Source organism: Astatotilapia calliptera, chromosome 23 (genome assembly GCF_900246225.1).
Source record: "Astatotilapia calliptera chromosome 23, fAstCal1.2, whole genome shotgun sequence".
Lineage (NCBI taxonomy): Eukaryota > Metazoa > Chordata > Actinopteri > Cichliformes > Cichlidae > Astatotilapia > Astatotilapia calliptera.
The window spans coordinates 4,565,342-4,582,643 of NC_039323.1; the positions used below are offsets into that span (position 1 = coordinate 4,565,342).

The 17,302-nt window shown below is 39.9% G+C and overlaps 1 protein-coding gene across 1 annotated transcript in view; it reads right to left on the bottom strand.

Moving 5' to 3' along the window:
* faf1 (Fas (TNFRSF6) associated factor 1) overlaps positions 1–17,140 on the bottom strand; it is a 61,743-nt gene extending 44,603 nt beyond the window's left edge. Inside the window, exons 1-7 of the mRNA XM_026157685.1 lie at positions 16,809–17,140; positions 14,432–14,500; positions 12,685–12,731; positions 8,114–8,379; positions 7,912–8,003; positions 7,543–7,634; positions 470–575 (exon numbers count right to left, since the gene is read on the bottom strand). Coding sequence (XP_026013470.1) covers positions 470–575; positions 7,543–7,634; positions 7,912–8,003; positions 8,114–8,379; positions 12,685–12,731; positions 14,432–14,500; positions 16,809–16,868 — 732 coding nt within the window. The 5' untranslated portion in view covers positions 16,869–17,140. The remainder of the gene's footprint in view (positions 1–469; positions 576–7,542; positions 7,635–7,911; positions 8,004–8,113; positions 8,380–12,684; positions 12,732–14,431; positions 14,501–16,808) is intronic.
* Between the last annotated feature and the right edge of the window lie 162 nt (positions 17,141–17,302).

The window sequence follows — 17,302 nt, forward strand, 5'->3', positions numbered from 1 at the left end:
ACTGGGTCCTAGCTGAGTAACCATAAATATTTCATAGGCTGCAAAGGCTACTGTTTAGTTTCAGATGGAGTAAGCGAACGCACTGTCTTTTTCCACTGCACCCACATGCCTAGATCAAACAATGTTTAGTCATTTAAATGGCTTTCTAGACTGCTGACACTGCAGCGAGAGAGAGAGAGAAAGACGCAGAGCTGGGGGAGTCCAGAAAAAACGAGGGGGCTGTACCAGAGCGCAGCTGTGAGAGTAATTATGTGCTCTGAAATGTGATCATTTGTGATGAATAATGAATCGATGGCTGAGATAGACTAGCAATGTTTGGCAAATGGAATGAAAGTTGTATTATGAGAAGCCAGAATAAGGCACAATAATATTATGTGAGTGCATGATGTGGGTGCATTACAGAGACTTTGTGCGTATGTGTGCATAGAAAGTGACACTGTGATATCTAATGTGGTGTGTGTGTCCATACCTCCTGTATGGTTCTGGAGCCGGGAAAGTTGAGGTTGTAGTCCCTCTGAGCCTCACGGTGGCTAATGACCAGCAGGAAGTTTTGGTTTAATGAATCCTGAAGAGCACTAAACGAGAAGAGGGAACATTGGAAACCGTAAGAAATAGGGATAAATGCTATAAAGGAAATGAAAACACAGATTGATGCAGAGAGAAAACACCTAAATGAGGTGACAGAACAATGACACAAGAGAAAGAAGAGGGCAAAGACAAACATACATAATTGCTAACAGTGACTCGAGTTGAGTAAAGGGCAAGCTGAAACTTGTCGACTAGTGGTAGCCTGCTGGCCTGTGGGGAGGTGGGTGCTTCCTCAGGGGGTAAGTCGTTCTCTTTTCTGGTTATGTCTTAACAAGCCTGTCCAGAGCTATGTTCAGCACAGCAGGCTCCAACAGCTATGACCACCTGCACATTAACAGCGGGGAGTCGATCAATCTGCCTTAACGCTAACAAAACAGGAGAAAAGGCCTACAGTACTTTCAGAACTAAAAAATAAATATAAATAAAAAGCAACATTTTGCTGTGGCATATCCTGAACTAGCTGAACACAGTCAAAAATCTGAAATAGCCTAAACCTAGTCCAGTTACAGTTACAATAGATGTATCTAGAAAGCTGTTAATGTTGTTGTAGGCAGGTCATAAAGTATGTATTGACTGACTATGCTATAGTTATCTCCATTTGCATTCCCTTCAGCGTGAAATTCTTTTCACCAACTTAAAAGTGAAAAATAACAATAATACAAAACTAAAACTGAATGTGAAAAAGTTTCAGAGTAATTCTGCAAATAAGTCCAGCAGACATTTACTAAGAAACTTTCATATTAATCTGTGAAAGCGGTATTTACAGACAACCGCTGCTCTAAGATGTTGCCTCTGGACCGACACCCGTAGCTCACTTACTAACTTACAGCAGTGTTAGAGAAGAAGAGGTGGGGGAATCAACTTTTGGAAGCTTAATTTACAATAAGCTGTGAGGTTAAGTAGCGTTTTGAGCAAACGCTGGGTCTGTGAGGCTGAATAGCAATGGGAGGCTTAAAGGCCGAAACAGGCACTTAATCAGGGCTCAGAACCCAAGAAGAGGAGGAAGAGTTGAGAGAAAGAGAGGGATGGGGGAATTAATATGTAGCGCACACATTAATTATGCAATCACACCCTTAATCTGCGCAGATCTGGACGAGCTTATGTTAACAGAAGCTCAAATTTACTGTAATGACAGCATATTTACATTGACTAAAACTACGAAATCAATATGTAAATGTAATGTTTGTTGTAGCTAACTGGAGAAGATTGGAAATGTGTGAAGTGGGAAGGATGGATGCATATGTAATAGGCCCGAGCAGACGGATGAGAGCGATGTGTGTGCGTGTGTGTGAGAGAGAGGAGAGATGGAAGGGGTAGGGACATATAAATAAGGATCTAGCTAATATCACGATTATGTTTGGACACAGTCCCGAGCTGCTGCTGGCAAGCGGCTAGACTCCTAAATAGGCAGAGATAGAGGGTAAACTGAGTGGAAGTGTTACTCTGTCCTTCCAAGCAAAGAAGGAACATCTTATCAGTCATTTATGGCAGGCCGATGAGCCATTTGGTGTGTGTGTGGGTGGAGGTTCTGTTTGAGATTTACTTTGAAAAATATATCACTCATCATGCTCTATAGTACAAATATAGCTACTTAAAATATCAAATGCATTCAGACCGGAAACAAACTGCCACTCATGATGAGTCATCTCCTTGTCATTTCCCATCTGTCTAAGGAAGGCCTGCTGGTTCACATATAAACAGAACAACCATGTTTCAAATCTAACATCCCTTTGTCTGGACCGCTTTCACCACCTGTGTTTTCAAAGCGGCTGTCTTCTCGGGGAAGCAGGCCCTTCAAGCAGTGCAGGGTTGAAATGTGGATGTCGCAGTGTTTGCTTCTGCCTTCAGAGGTCCCTTTCTCACTCAACACACACACACACTCGTTGACATCTAGGTCGGCCCGGAACATCTCCGGAGGCACTTGACATGGCATAAGGGTGCCGTGAGGAAAATGTCATTTAACTTTATGGACAGCAAAAATGGAGCGTTCTGCAGGGGGAGAAGAGCAGGCTAAACAGATTGGTTTCATTCTGAGGTAAGCCTGTCGCCTAAGCTGTGAGTCCCCGCGGCACAGAGCAGACTCTAGACCTTATTAAACTAGCACTGCCAGACACAGAGACGCACACGCACGCACACATGCACACAATGTGACATGTGCCTACAAAACACCAATACCCATACACGCATACGCTGTCCCATAAACATTCACCAAAACTGCTCACTGGTATTTACGAACTACCATAACGCGTGTTTCAGCTGCTGCTTTAAATGCTTGAAAAAACACACCAACCAGCAGAATACACGCCAGCTCATCTTATGCCCCTAACAGGTACAAAGGAGGTTCTGAGGCGCACACGAGAGTCTGCTTACCTCCTCCATATTTTGCATCCACAACAAAGCAGAAAAATGTGAAACCATTCAGGTTCTGCTCTATTTTGATCTGCCATTGTTTCCAAAAGGTTATTATTGTGCTACTCGCACAATCCTTCGCATCACTGCTTTAGCTGACCAGTTAGCTATCTCCCTGAAGTATCTGTGTATCTGAGACTGGACAGCTGACACGCGGAGGTGAAGCGTAAGCCGACAGGCAAAGCTCAATAAAACAAGAATACATAAAAAAACCTCATGAATCGCTTTTTTAATTTCAAATTCCTTTCCAGAGTTCAAATTAAAATAACCTTTCCTCGGCAAACACGTGCCTGCTCAGAGCTGGAGCAGAGAATAAACAATAAAGGAAACAGGCTCCATTGAAATATTCATCAGCCCTTCATCATTTATGCACGAGATTAGCTCCTCCTTAACACCATCTTGTATTCACATGCGGTCATCAACATGGCCACAGAAAAACTTCAGACCATTACTAACTGCACATCACTTCACTAACTAAATAACTATCTAAATGAATCGGTGCTCAAAGGAATACCTCCCGAAGCCTCGAGATTTATTTCTAATCAAACAAGACAACCAAAAGGAGTTTGCTCAGCGGGATCATAATGACAGTGCAGCACTATTTAATCAGTCGGTTTTGGTGGAGGTCTGTGTACAGCATGAGCCAAGCTCGACAAAGTAATTGCTTTGGATATTACCATTTACGGGAGATTTGAATTTTCACTATGAGCACTGAGAAATTACATTTGGGTGGATAACTGTCTTTTCAGATTAAAAAAAAAAATACAAACTAGCAAATATAGTTCGGGAGACAGTGAGAGGTTCATTACTCTCATTCAAAATGTGTGTTACAAGCCATTTTATTTAGATGGTAGTGGTTCCTTTTTGCTTTTTGTTTGGAAAAAATCATTAGCAGCTAGAAGAAAACTTTCACTAAGAGATGTTTTTTCCTGCTTTCATAACTATACTATTAAGTTAAGTTAAGGTTATTCATATATACCAGTTTTAAAATATTATCAAGCAACTTTACGTCTCTGCACGTTATACTCCTGTCATACCTGCTGTGTGTTATACAGGCTTCTCTGAAACCAACAAAAGCTAAAAATGAATATGTCTCAACAAGCAAAACAATCCTGTTAGAAAATGTGTCTGAAAAATGTACTTACACCGTTTTTTCCCCCCTTTTTGGCTTTGATACTGAATATCAATCATGCAAAATCATAATGTTTAATATATAAACATTTTCAGTGCACGCCATATTGCAGTCTGTAATATGGAACATAGCTACCAGCCAAATTAAAAGAAGCTCAAACTTCGATAACACAGTCTGTATGACCGCTATTTTCTTCCTAGATGTCAAAAAGATATTGCCCGAGTGCCACGAACCACCCATTTTTACACTTTGTGGTCATCCTATTACATGCACCATGTAACCTAAAGAAATCCCATAAAACTGCTCTGCCATAAAGCCGACTTTGGGATACCTAAAATGTTTCTGTTGACACCACTGCGATGGTTTTAAATAAGATGTTTTAGCACTGAGGTTTAGCTGCAGTTATCTTCTGGCTTGTATTATATTCAAAGGCTTTTCAAATATTCTCATAAATGACAAGAACCACTTGTCAGTGCATTATTAGTGCACAACACCACTTTCACTCTAAATATACATACACAACAACATTATACACTCCACAAAAGGTTAAACACAATAAAAATAGGTTTTATAGCAGAGCTCTTGTACCGAATTGTGGCAGACTACAAGTGCAACTAATAAAGAGGCAACTCCGTGTGTGGATTTTTGAAGCAAACACTGTTGCCGGATGCCTGTTTGAAAATGGCTTTAGTGTGTGCAACATCCATCCAAGTTGAGACAAACAAATAGATTACTTAGAGGGAAATGAGATACATAGTTTTTTTTAATGTTACTAATTAGATATTCTGCTATATTTGGATTAATTATGGTTAATTAGATAATAATTACATGCTGGGAGGCTACATTTTATTAGAAACTTGTGGGACAGTAGGTCAAAAACAAATAAAAGTAGACCTTTGTCTTAATGTTAACCCGTAAAGTGCTGCACTCAGTTTTGCTTATTAGAAGTGAAACTGAAATCAGGGCCGTGGTTAAAGCTTCTCAAAGGCAGGGATACAATATAATCAACAGTAAAAAATAATCATTAAGATATATACACACTATAAGAATTACAGATTTCCTTCCATAGTGAAGTTTCAGATTTTATAAAGACACACACGTCGTTTTTCATGATTTTCTCATGAAAATCAAGCTCTTTCTCATTTTCCCTCATACATTGTAATACTCATTTGATTCATCCTTAATTCCTCTAATTATGTTGCATGAGTAAAATGAGAAGACTGCCACTTTCATCAGTAAATCAAATATTATAAGATATTTAAAACACAAATAACACAAGAACTGGTCATTTATGGTCATTTGATACCAAATCAGTTCATTCATAAGACATGAATACTTTGAGATGGTATGACACTAATTCTTGCACTGAGATCTCTCTGCTACAACAAATCTGCAGACACTTCACATGAACTGTGTGTATATGGTGTGACCACAGTTTATTTTTACTACAAGCCAACAGCCTGTTTGGTCTCGCTACAGGGGACTGCTCCCTTCACATTCTGTGATTTGTCACCTATCCGCTCCCAGTATGCCAACATGGTCACCATACGCACGCAGGCACACGTTAATAGACAATTGCATGTGCATATACACAAGAGCCCACCCACTCCTTTCAGCCCCAACTGTCCGCCGCTAAAATAGCTGACACAGAATAACGAGCTCCTGACACCCAAAATGATATCGATAACACTTGGAGGAAAGGCAACGGTGCTGCTAAAAAGACACAGCAGTCGGTGTACGAGTGAGAAGATGAGGAGAGGCAGGGAAGAGAGAGAGCAACGGAGGGTCATTAACTGACAACACCGTATAACTACCACTTAGCCTAACTAGCACGGAAAGCAGCAAACTGCCAAATTACTTCCTCCACACGTATTCTGCTGACATGTGGATGCTTTCTCAGGGGAGAGCTACAGTACAATTTTTGTTTTTTTAATTCACAGCTGAAAAAAGAAAAGATTAAAAAGAATTGGAGGTCAATGTATGACACGCCAATAAAAAAAAAAAAAAAAAAAAAAAACCTAAACAAAAACCCTCTTGATCTTCTAACAAACGAACTAATGCTCATTGCAGATACATGCCCCGTACTAGCCACAGAGCTTTTGATGATGATTTGAAGATGATTCATAGAGACACGGGAAACTCTGCTCACAAAATGTTATACTTCAAAATGTCCCAGACTACGTCACAACTTATTAGGTTCCACAATTACATAATTATGCACTCAAGAAGACCTTACAGCTGCTTTTTTAATGCAATGTTAAATTGATAAATGCTGATAACGGTACTGGATCTGAAACTACACTGCTCAACCATTAATTTTAAAAATATTCTGAAGAACACATAAAACACTAACCACTGCTGGTAAATTTCCATTAAATCATTTCTTTCCCGTTTTGTTTTTAGCTCACAGACCATGTCCTCGGGGACATTAGCTTCAAAAAAGAAAACCAATTCCGTTATTAATCACAGAAGTGGCACTGTAGATCCTCAATCATTCTGCCTGGATGTGTCTTCAAATTACAGCGCACACAAAATTACACGGCGGGGACAATGACAGACAGCAAACACTCATACAAACAAAGAACTCAAATACTGCAACCATACAAATAGTGCAAGGTAATATTTTAAAGACATATTCCCACAAACAAAAAAATGTGTACCCTTCATATCTATCATTATCCGTCCAATCCCCTCAAAATAAAAAATAAAAATGATCTTTGTCATCCTGTGATAACCAAGTAGAATAAAGCAGATATATTATTTCTTTGGATGATGTTTACCTGATACTGATGAAAGACCAATCACATGCTCAGCTGCCAACTATGACTGTATTACGGCTACGACTTTATCCTGAGCTGCCTGACATTTCAGAGAAAAAGGTTGCTAATGCTGTCACGCATTCACTAAGACAACCCGAGAAACCTCTGGATGAAGAACACCGACTTCACAGGCTTTCCCAGAAAATCTCTATTGTTACTGCGTGTTAATGTGTGATCTTTCAAGCAAGGTATAAATAATAGATATGAAGTGTGGCTGTCACATACACAACTTCTGAAGAGAAAGATGCAAAGGAAAACCTTTGGCAAGCAACAATATCATAGCGAAGATGACAAAGACGGACGACAAAATTATTATTTGCATAACACACAAAGAGTGTGGCACCAGACGTTCCTCTCATCTTCTCAAAATGTCACAAAGGATGTGAAAAGCGAATGTGCACTGCCAGGTCAAATGACTCCTAATAAAGCTATGAAAGCAGCGTTGGCTCCCTCTCCTCTTTATAAGTGGAGATATAGCACCACCTGGTGTTTGAACTGCACTCATGCCACTACCTATAATGATTTATAGTGTATACGCAGCAGAATGACAAGAAAGGATTTATCCCCATAATAAGGATGGGAGTTAGAGAGTACCTGTTTTTGCTGGTGCTGGCAGTAGGGGCAATGTCGGGGGTCAGGACATACAGGCTGTTGTTCTTGGGCAGGTGTAAACTTCTCAGCACCATCTGAGTACACACACATAAACATACACAACTGTAAAAAGGTCCTGTGAATGAGTTATAGCTGTAGAGACAATATAAATTAGATCGGCTCCTAAATGCAACACCTGTCTGGTAATGTAAAACAATTAACAGAAGGAGCAGACTTGTGTTATATCGCCATTTTTCTTAGTGTCTTAATGTGTTAATTCAATTCAATACAATTCAGCTTTATTTATACAGCACCAATTCACAACAGTAGTCACCTCAAGGTGCTTTATAAAAATTAAAGCTTTAAACTCACACTATCAGACACATCTCCGCTCTTCCACCCTTTCAACTGCATTTTGGACACCGGAACACCAAGCTCTGTTTCAAGGATCTGTTTGATTTCTCCTATGGATTGAATTAGACAAAGAAAGGAAAATTGACCTTTTGTTTGCAAAAGTCAGTGTGAAAGCGTTAAATATGGACACGGTACATCTGTGCGAGTTTGCGGTGCTCACCAACTGTGCTGCCCTCCTCAACCACCAGCTCTACAGAGCGTTGCCGGTACTCGACCCTGAAGTTGAGCATCCGGGACTGACGCTCTACGATGTGTCGGGAAGAAGGGTTGATTGGGCAAAAAGCTGAAGCTGAGGACGATGGAGGTGAAGAAGACGAAGATGAAGAAGAGGGGGGAGGAACTGCGCTTCCTGCTGCTGCGTCAGCTGCTTCTGAGAGGCTAGGAGGTCCGTACACTGTGGCCTGACTCGCCTCACTGGAAAAGTTACTACAGGAAGACGGTCAGAAAAGAAATTCAAAATAGAACTAAAATGACTTCCTTGTGGTTGTATGCTGCTTCAAATTATTCAAGTTATAGTGCAGCTCCATGTCTGTGTAAACTCATACAGAATATTTACTTTAAATGTTAGGCAGCAAAAGCAGGTATAACCAATTCAATAAAAGACATATATGGTCACAATCTCCCCTCGTGCCCCTCAGTTATGGTGCTGAATAATGACTGAAAAACTGCTTTTGGCAAACATTATGATGCTGCAATAAAGCTGACCTTTGACTGTTTGGATACCTAATGTCATCAGTTTATCCTATCAGAAATTTGTGTGAAACTTTCAGGCATAACAGGCTTGCGCAAGCGCAAAAGCCATGCTTAAACATTTTATCAGTTTAACAACAGTGGAGAAGTCACTGGCCTGAGCCGTATGTTGTCCGCCATAAAAACCTCCACAACAAACCTGAGCAACAGGAAAAGGACTAGATCCAACCATGTTAGAATAATCTTAATCTAACTGCACCCCTGCTCATCAACTCAGTGAGAAATAAAATTAATCCACCAATAAATTAAAAATTAGCATTTTTTTTCCTAAAATCAGAATGTCATGTACTGAGTTACAAATACTGCACACTCAAAGACAGCTCCTCACACGTGCGCTGATAAATTAATGACTTTCATTGTTTGTGTTATTAATGAAATTGTATTTTATAGATATAAACTTGTAACTTAGATGAAAATAAGATAACATTTTACGTGTAATCGATGCAGGAAATCAACTAAAACAACGGGTTCACATAATGGCTCTTGATGTTTTATAGTGTATATGCAATCAACATCAGGCTGTTGTGAAATATACCAACAAAGGAACAGAGATAACACATGTGCCATGAACTGCAGAAAAGTGGTGGGAAATCCAAGTCAGGACATACAGTGGGGCAAAAAAGTATTTAGTCAGCCACCGATTGTGCAAGTTCCTCCACTTAAAATGATGACAGAGGTCAGTAATTTGCACCAGAGGTACACTTCAACTGTGAGAGACAGAATGTGAAAAAAAAATCCATGAATTCACATGGTAGGATTTGTAAAGAATTTATTCGTAAATCAGGGTGGAAAATAAGTATTTGGTCACCTCAAACAAGGAAAATCTCTGGCTCTCACAGACCTGTAACGTCTTCTGTAAGAAGCTTTTCTGTCCCCCACTCGTTACCTGTATGAATGGCACCTGTTTGAACTCATCATCTGTATAAAAGACACCTGTCCACAGCCTCAAACAGTCAGACTCCAAACTCCGCCATGGCCAAGACCAAAGAGCTTTCGAAGGACAGCAGGAAAAGTATTGTAGACCTGCACCAGACTGGGAAGAGTGAATCTACAATAGGCAAGCAGCTTGGTGTGAAAAAATCAACTGTGGGAGCAATCATCAGAAAATGGAAGACATACAAGACCACTGATAATCTCCCTCGATCTGGGGCTCCACACAAGATCTCATCCCGTGGGGTCAAAATGATCATGAGAACGGTGAGCAAAGATCCCAGAACCACACGGGGGGACCTGGTGAATGACCTGCAGAGAGCTGGGACCAAAGTAACAAAGGTCACCATCAGTAACACACTACAACGGCAGGGAATCAAATCCCGCAGTGCCAGACGTGTTCCGCTGCTGAAGCCAGTGCATGTCCAGGCCCGTCTGAAGTTTGCCAGAGAGCACATGGATGATACAGCAGAGGATTGGGAGAATGTCATGTGGTCAGATGAAACCAAAGTAGAACTTTTTGGTATAAACTCAACTCATCGTGTTTGGAGGAAGAAGAATACTGAGTTGCATCCCAAGAACACCATACCTACTGTGAAGCATGGGGGTGGAAACATCATGCTATGGGGCTGTTTTTCTGCCAAGGGGACAGGACGACTGATCCGTGTTAAGGACAGAATGAATGGGGCCATGTATCGTGAGATTTTGAGCCAAAACCTCCTTCCATCAGTGAGAACTTTGAAGATGAAACGAGGCTGGGTCTTCCAACATGACAATGATCCAAAACACACCGCCCGGGCAACAAAGGAGTGGCTCCGTAAGAAGCATTTGAAAGTCCTGGAGTGGCCTAGCCAGTCTCCAGACCTCAACCCCATAGAAAATCTGTGGCGGGAGTTGAAAGTCCGTGTTGCTCGGCGACAGCCCCAAAACATCACTGCTCTCGAGAAGATCTGCATGGAGGAATGGGCCAAAATACCAGCTACTGTGTGTGCAAACCTGGTAAAGACCTATAGTAAACGTTTGACCTCTATTATTGCAAACAAAGGTTATGTTACAAAGTATTGAGTTGTATTTTTGTTATTGACCAAATACTTATTTTCCACCCTGATTTACGAATAAATTCTTTACAAATCCTACCATGTGGATTCATGGATTTTTTTTTCACATTCTGTCTCTCACAGTTGAAGTGAACCTCTGATGCAAATTACTGACCTCTGTCATCATTTTAAGTGGGGGAACTTGCACAATCGGTGGCTGACTAAATACTTTTTTGCCCCACTGTAGTTGGAAGTTCTCCTTTCTCACCATTTCCAATACTGCAAATACTCGGTTTGACTTAGGCAATACCTGAGTAGAGCACGCAGCAAGGACACAGGACAACCACTCGTTAGCTTTGAATTTACTGAACTCATTAACTGTGCGACTGTCAAAGATCAGATATCACACCTAGACTTTGTACTGAAATGTTGGCAGATTAAATATCACATAATTGCCAATCCAACTGTGACAGGCACATTCATAAGGCAGTGACTAGAAAAGTTTAGGGCTGCAATGCATGTGTGAAAACTACAATAAAAAGCATATCATGTTAATAATTGAAGGTGCTAACTGTACATTTGCTCTAAAATCAGAGATGGTTTACATTTGAGACAGATGATGCAAAAAAAAAAGAAGAGATTTTGCAACAAATATTAAAGAACAAATATGAGAGATCCTGCCAAGATCATCTTTTTTTTAATGCTGAAAGTGTCGAGGGGAAATAAGGCTGATTTCAAGAGCTGTCAAAATGAATAGAAAAAAAGATCCCTATTGAAAAGGCATTTAAAATATCTCTTATAGTGTTCTGGGCGTACTTTTATCCTTTACTACAAGTAGATGGCATTCTTCTCCATCTAAACCAAACTACTGAGGCCTTCACCTATAACAGGACTCATGATTTCAACAGATGACGGAGCGGAGTCTCATGAGAAAATCATATTTAACGCTCTTAACAAGCTGCTTATGATTCTTAAATTGCTTAGTTATAAAGACACGATTAAAGACAGAAACACTGTTTAGACAGCAGTGCTGGAGTACCCTCCAACTGGCCCCAGATCAGGTCACGTCATCAGAGTCTGTTTACAGGACAACTCTGGCCTACTCATACCAATGCCAGCCACTGAGTGAATGTGTTCGTGACAGTGTGTGCCTTCAAAAAAGACTGGCAATATCCACATGGCGCAAGAGCTGAAAACAAACTACAGCACATGCATGTGCACACGTGCGCACAAGTGACTTGCAAAATAAAACGGTTAAGGGGATGCCTCCAGTGGGAGGGTCTAGATTAACTAATTGCATTCATGGCCCAAGAGCTGACAATAGGTCACTCGTGCACATGCATGCATGTGTGCATGTTCGCATACACACATGCATTGTGTGCATGTGTATGCATCAGCTCATGAGTAACAACTAACTGTTGAAGGAAAGTGAATGGCACAAACCCTCTTAAAAGAAACCCGTTCTAATCAGAAACTGTGTTCAACTTGATTCTTAGCAGAAAGCTTCCTTGCAGGAAGTTTTTTTTAATATCAATCCTCCATTAAAAAGCAGAATAGAAAAATCATAGCAGAAGCAATACCCTGCAGCTCAGTAGACTCTAGGTTGTCATTTCCTGGATGTTGCTGCGTGTGACTGTTTTTATTGAGCTACACTTCTGTATCCACTATAACCGTGATAAAGTTCACAACGCCTTGTCAACACTGAGATGAGGACTTCATGTTCCTCCAAACACAGTCAGATTTTGGTTAAGATTTCCTTATTTATTTTCTGACTCGCGTATGCAGGTGATGTACATCAGAGGCACATATTTCACTGAGAGTTTTTTGGGAATCCCCAAACTCATTTATGTGTTTGCACATCTGCCTGTGATTACGTCTAACCTTTAACTTTACGGTTACGGTTTGACAAAAATACAAAAGTGTTCTGAACTTATGCAGCATTCCCTTGGAATTAAAAGGTGAGCTGGTACGTTTTCTCTTATTTAGAGCAGATTTTTGAGAATGTGGTTATTACCTTTGTAAGATCCCGTTTTCCTGTGGTATGACCCCATTGATGGCTGCCTGTAATAAATGCAGAAGTCAAAATTTCAGTTGTTGTCCTTTTGCCTTCAAACACCAAATAACACCATGACAAAATATGCAACCAATGTAAACTGAACTAATTTCAAAGAGGCTGGCAGATGCAGCATGGATCACCAAACAGGTTTTAACTGTAATTACTGTAATAAACTACTTTTGGCAAACAAACTTCATTTAGGCCTCTATGGTCTTAGGTCTATTTTCATATATATGTATATATATGAAAAATTAAATATCTTTCAATAAAATTTACACATTTTATACTGACTGACTTGCAAACTCTGTCAGGCTGACAGGTAGAGTCCGACCTGTGCGTTCTGAAAGTTTACAAATTCTGTTACTTAAAAGAAGAAAAAACACTGAAGGAGAGTGAAAGATCAGAACAAAGGGAAATGAAAGGCCAAATATAGCCACTGTCTGCTTTGCAGTTTGCTTTTGTTTGAATCGACAATTGTTTGGATTCCTCTCGAACACTCACTATTCTACACTGCCAAACAGGCAAAGTAAAGCTGGTAAGCGCTGTTATAATCATATCCACTATTCATTGTTTGTATGAAAAGCAATACTAGAATTTTCTTGCAAAGAAAAGGTATAAGGAACTGTGAAATAATGGCAAAAAAACACCCAGCCCCATCATCAAACATGCTATAGTTGGCCTTCATTGGAGTATACAGTCATTATCTTTAGGTCTTATAACTGTCTTTGCCGTTTATCAAATGCCACACATTACTGGCTGGTGAACTGCCAGAAACTCGGTGGGCAGTTATCACGAACAAACATAACCTCAGCACTTATGAACACGACTCTTTGTCTCTTGACTGAAGCTTCCACCGGCTTCGGTTTCAACTTAAAGTCACAACTTTGTTTCTCTTTTCTGAGCTATTAATTTGTGTTTAAACAGTTTCTGTCACATTTTAAAATGTCACAGTGGGAAGAAGCTCGAAGAAATAATAAAATGAATCACTGATAGTTAAGTGTCAGATCCTGGCATTGCAGGTAGCTTTAGGTGCGTTGAGAAGTCAAAAAAAAAAAAAGAAGACTTTTAAAAGCAACAGTGCATTCTTACTCAATACAAACATGCTCAGGCTATAAAAAGTTTAGCAGCATTGTAATGATCCATTTATTTTATCTTTCCTAACACTAAAAACAGCTGCAAATGGGTCACCCTTCCTAAAAAATAAAAAATCACGTCTGCTTTTATTACTGTAAATTTAAAAATAAAATAAAATGGACAGTAAGCACATAAGAGCAATGGCAATATTTCACACCACAAACTCCAACTTGCTGGCAGATGCAGTACTAAGGTATTGGGGTGAAACTCCACACTCACACTTAGCAAACACATTTGTTTTTACAAAAACTAACACCTACTGCAGAAGAACTGCGAGCCATCAGATTTACAGCCGCAGTGAGTCCAGCCCCCACTGTCTATCTCGCTGCCTGCTTTGAGCTCCTGCCAGCATCTATCTAAATATAGACTGACCTCTTCCAATATGCACTTCATGCTGAGAGGTGCATCATGAATTAATACAAACCTGACGGGATTACATGAGGAAATCATTTGCCCGTTACACAGTGTGCGCTACTGGATGTTAACTGCCCTCTTGAACCTGCCCTGTAGACAGACTAAGTCCGTGTGTCCAAGAGTAAAGCCCAATAGAGCCTGCAGATAATGAACTTACCACTAAATCCCAGTTATTAAGCTCTAACAGAGTGATTGCCTCTGCAATGTTGTCAATTCCAGTGCAAGCCTGTGAGGGGAAAGCAAAACAAAAAATGAATTCAGCAGACTAATGCATCGTATGAGATCAAATTCTAATTGTGAAAAGAACAATAACAGTTACAGTTTAACTACTACTCTATTACCCATAAAAGCAACGTGAAATGGTAACAGTCTTAAGAACGATTATGAACATTCAGTGATGTCTTGATCAAAACAAGGTTGCCAGTTTCTCAGAATCTCAGTAATACATATTCAGCATGACAACAAACATGGGCTTTAATGTCAGTACCATTGAAATAAATTAGTAGGTCTAGTTTAAATGTAAAACCTTAATAAATAAATAGAAACAGACTCAGATAGTAAAACAGTAAAACATGTACTGAGCATTTTGGTCTTTAAACCAGCATGACATTTCAACCTATTAGACATGTGTAAGAAATGTCTATTTTCTTTATAATAGGAGCAGTTAATACTTAAAACAATATTTATGCCAACATTAAGGAACATTTTATGCCTATTTAAAATGACCCTCTATAGAATTCATAAAGTTTTTACTTGATGATGAAGCGCTCTTCAAGTATCTACAAAAAAGCAAAGTAACACTGGCATGTCCCTGCTGTCTGCTGATACCAGGAAAATTTGGTGTTAACAGCAAGAAATGAATTCAGAACAAAGTGCGATGCGGTGTTGAAACCAACAGCCCAGTACTACATATCAAGAATAAAATCCAAAGCAAACTAGTTGTGTGTGTATATAAAGTATATTATCATGCTGGCTAGACATAACCTGGACTTTAGCCCAGCCTTTGATACCACTGATCTTGATTCACAAGTCAAAGCCCTGTCTTGGATTAGTTTACTTCATATGTTGCTGATAGAATGCTTTTGGTTTCAGTGGGCAAGATGTTTGCTCAGATCTGCTCTCATCATCCAGCTTCGTACAACGATCTGGTTTAAGTCCTCTGGTGCTTTCATTGTATAGTCTCCCTCTCTTTTAAACCTTGTGAACTGGATCTGGTTGAATAATTTTTTACAGTTAAATGCAGACAAAGACAGCACATCTAATTATTGCTCCTCAGAGCATTACTGCCAAATCAGACAGGAACTGGGGTCCCTTTATCCAATCTAAAACCTGACATGCTAAATCATGGGATATTTTGTCTGCTTTTCAGTCTTTGACATTTAATGCTCACATTAAGTCTCTGATATGCTGGTGTTTTGTTTTGTTTTGTTTTCCATTTGAGAAATATTACTAAACTCTAAAAGTCAATTGGTGATGCTTGTTTAAGATTTTGCCTCCTCTTGCTTGGATTGCTTTTATTCTCATTCTTTTAAGTTCTTACATTTCACCCCACTTTTAAGGGTTTTGCATTGCCTTCCTACCAGGTTTAGATTTCGGTTTCAAATCTTGGTTCTGACTTTTATGGCCCACTGCATCCCTCAGGTCCTCAGATTGGGGCCTTCTTTTGATTCTGCATACCCATTTGAAAACAAAAGGGAATTCTGCCTCCAAACCTTAGCTCCAAAATATGGAAGAGGTTACCACTGTTTAGAAAAAACAACTAAATTGTTTAGATAAGTATTTAAGTAGTGGTTGTGATTTTGGGTTGTTTTGCTTGGTTAATGTGTGTCAACTTTGCGAATAGTGCGGGCTAGTTTTTACCCATTCACCTTTTTAAAGCACTTTTTGACGGTCCTTTGTCTCGAAAAGAGCTATAAAAATAAAAATCACTTACTTCCCTAACAGTATACTAAAGTAAACTTGCAAACAAAACTACAGTAACAAGCTCTTCACCGGGGAGCTTGCGTACAGTTAGCTAAACACAAACAGAAGATGACGATTATATGCTGTTCTAGTAAAGACCGTCAGATAAACAGAATCATAAATTACTGCCAGTTTGCAAAGGTTTATCGCCATTATCGCAATGTTCACGGCAAACTGGGCTTAACATTTAGAGTCTTTATGGATGACACAGTTTCTGATAAGGATTTGAAACGCTGGCAAAACAATGTGTAAACAAGCTGACAGCAGCGGCTAGCCCCGAAAATTCCCTCTCAGTAGTAGTTGGATCGTTATATGTAAACGATTCAAAAGATTAGATGACTGTTGTCATCTGTCTGGGTCATCTTTTCTGTTATGTAGTTATTGGTCACACAGATAACAGGCTTCTTCATAATCAGGTAGCAAGTTGTCAGTGTGTTAGCACAGCGTGCTAACCACAGAAACACCAGCTCAGGTCTGCTGTTTACCACGCCAGTCCGAGGCGTTTCAACAACAACGGGCACATTAATGCCCACCTCGTACAATATGAGGGGCTAAGAAAAAATGACACTCACCTGAAAATCGGCCAGAATCATTTCTCTATCCATGTTGCTATCGCCGCTTTCGGAGGCCATGGCAATGACTGGCTAAAAGCAGTTCTTGTTCCACTGGCTCTCGCTGCTTTCTGTACTCACACAGGGACGCTGAGTGCTGGTAAAACTGTTTGCTTAGGCGTGGCGGCGAGTGAACGAGCTGTCAAATTGGGAAATGCTGAACTTTCTTTGATTTTTAACTGCTTCAAATAGACAAAATGCTGTAAAGTAACGTTACAGTGTTCAGTTATCTCATATCACTATTGTCAGCTTTACGGCTGACGTAAACCGGAGATTTTGTCGCAGATTGTCGTAAAAAACCCCAAACGCGATAAAGGGAGGTTAACTTTCATGTAGCTGCATGAAATCAGCACTTCTCTCCTTAATAACTGTACCACTATAAATATGTTTACTATGCACATATCTACAGACTGAAGTCATACATATTTAATATTCTATTAGCCAGGGCTTCCACA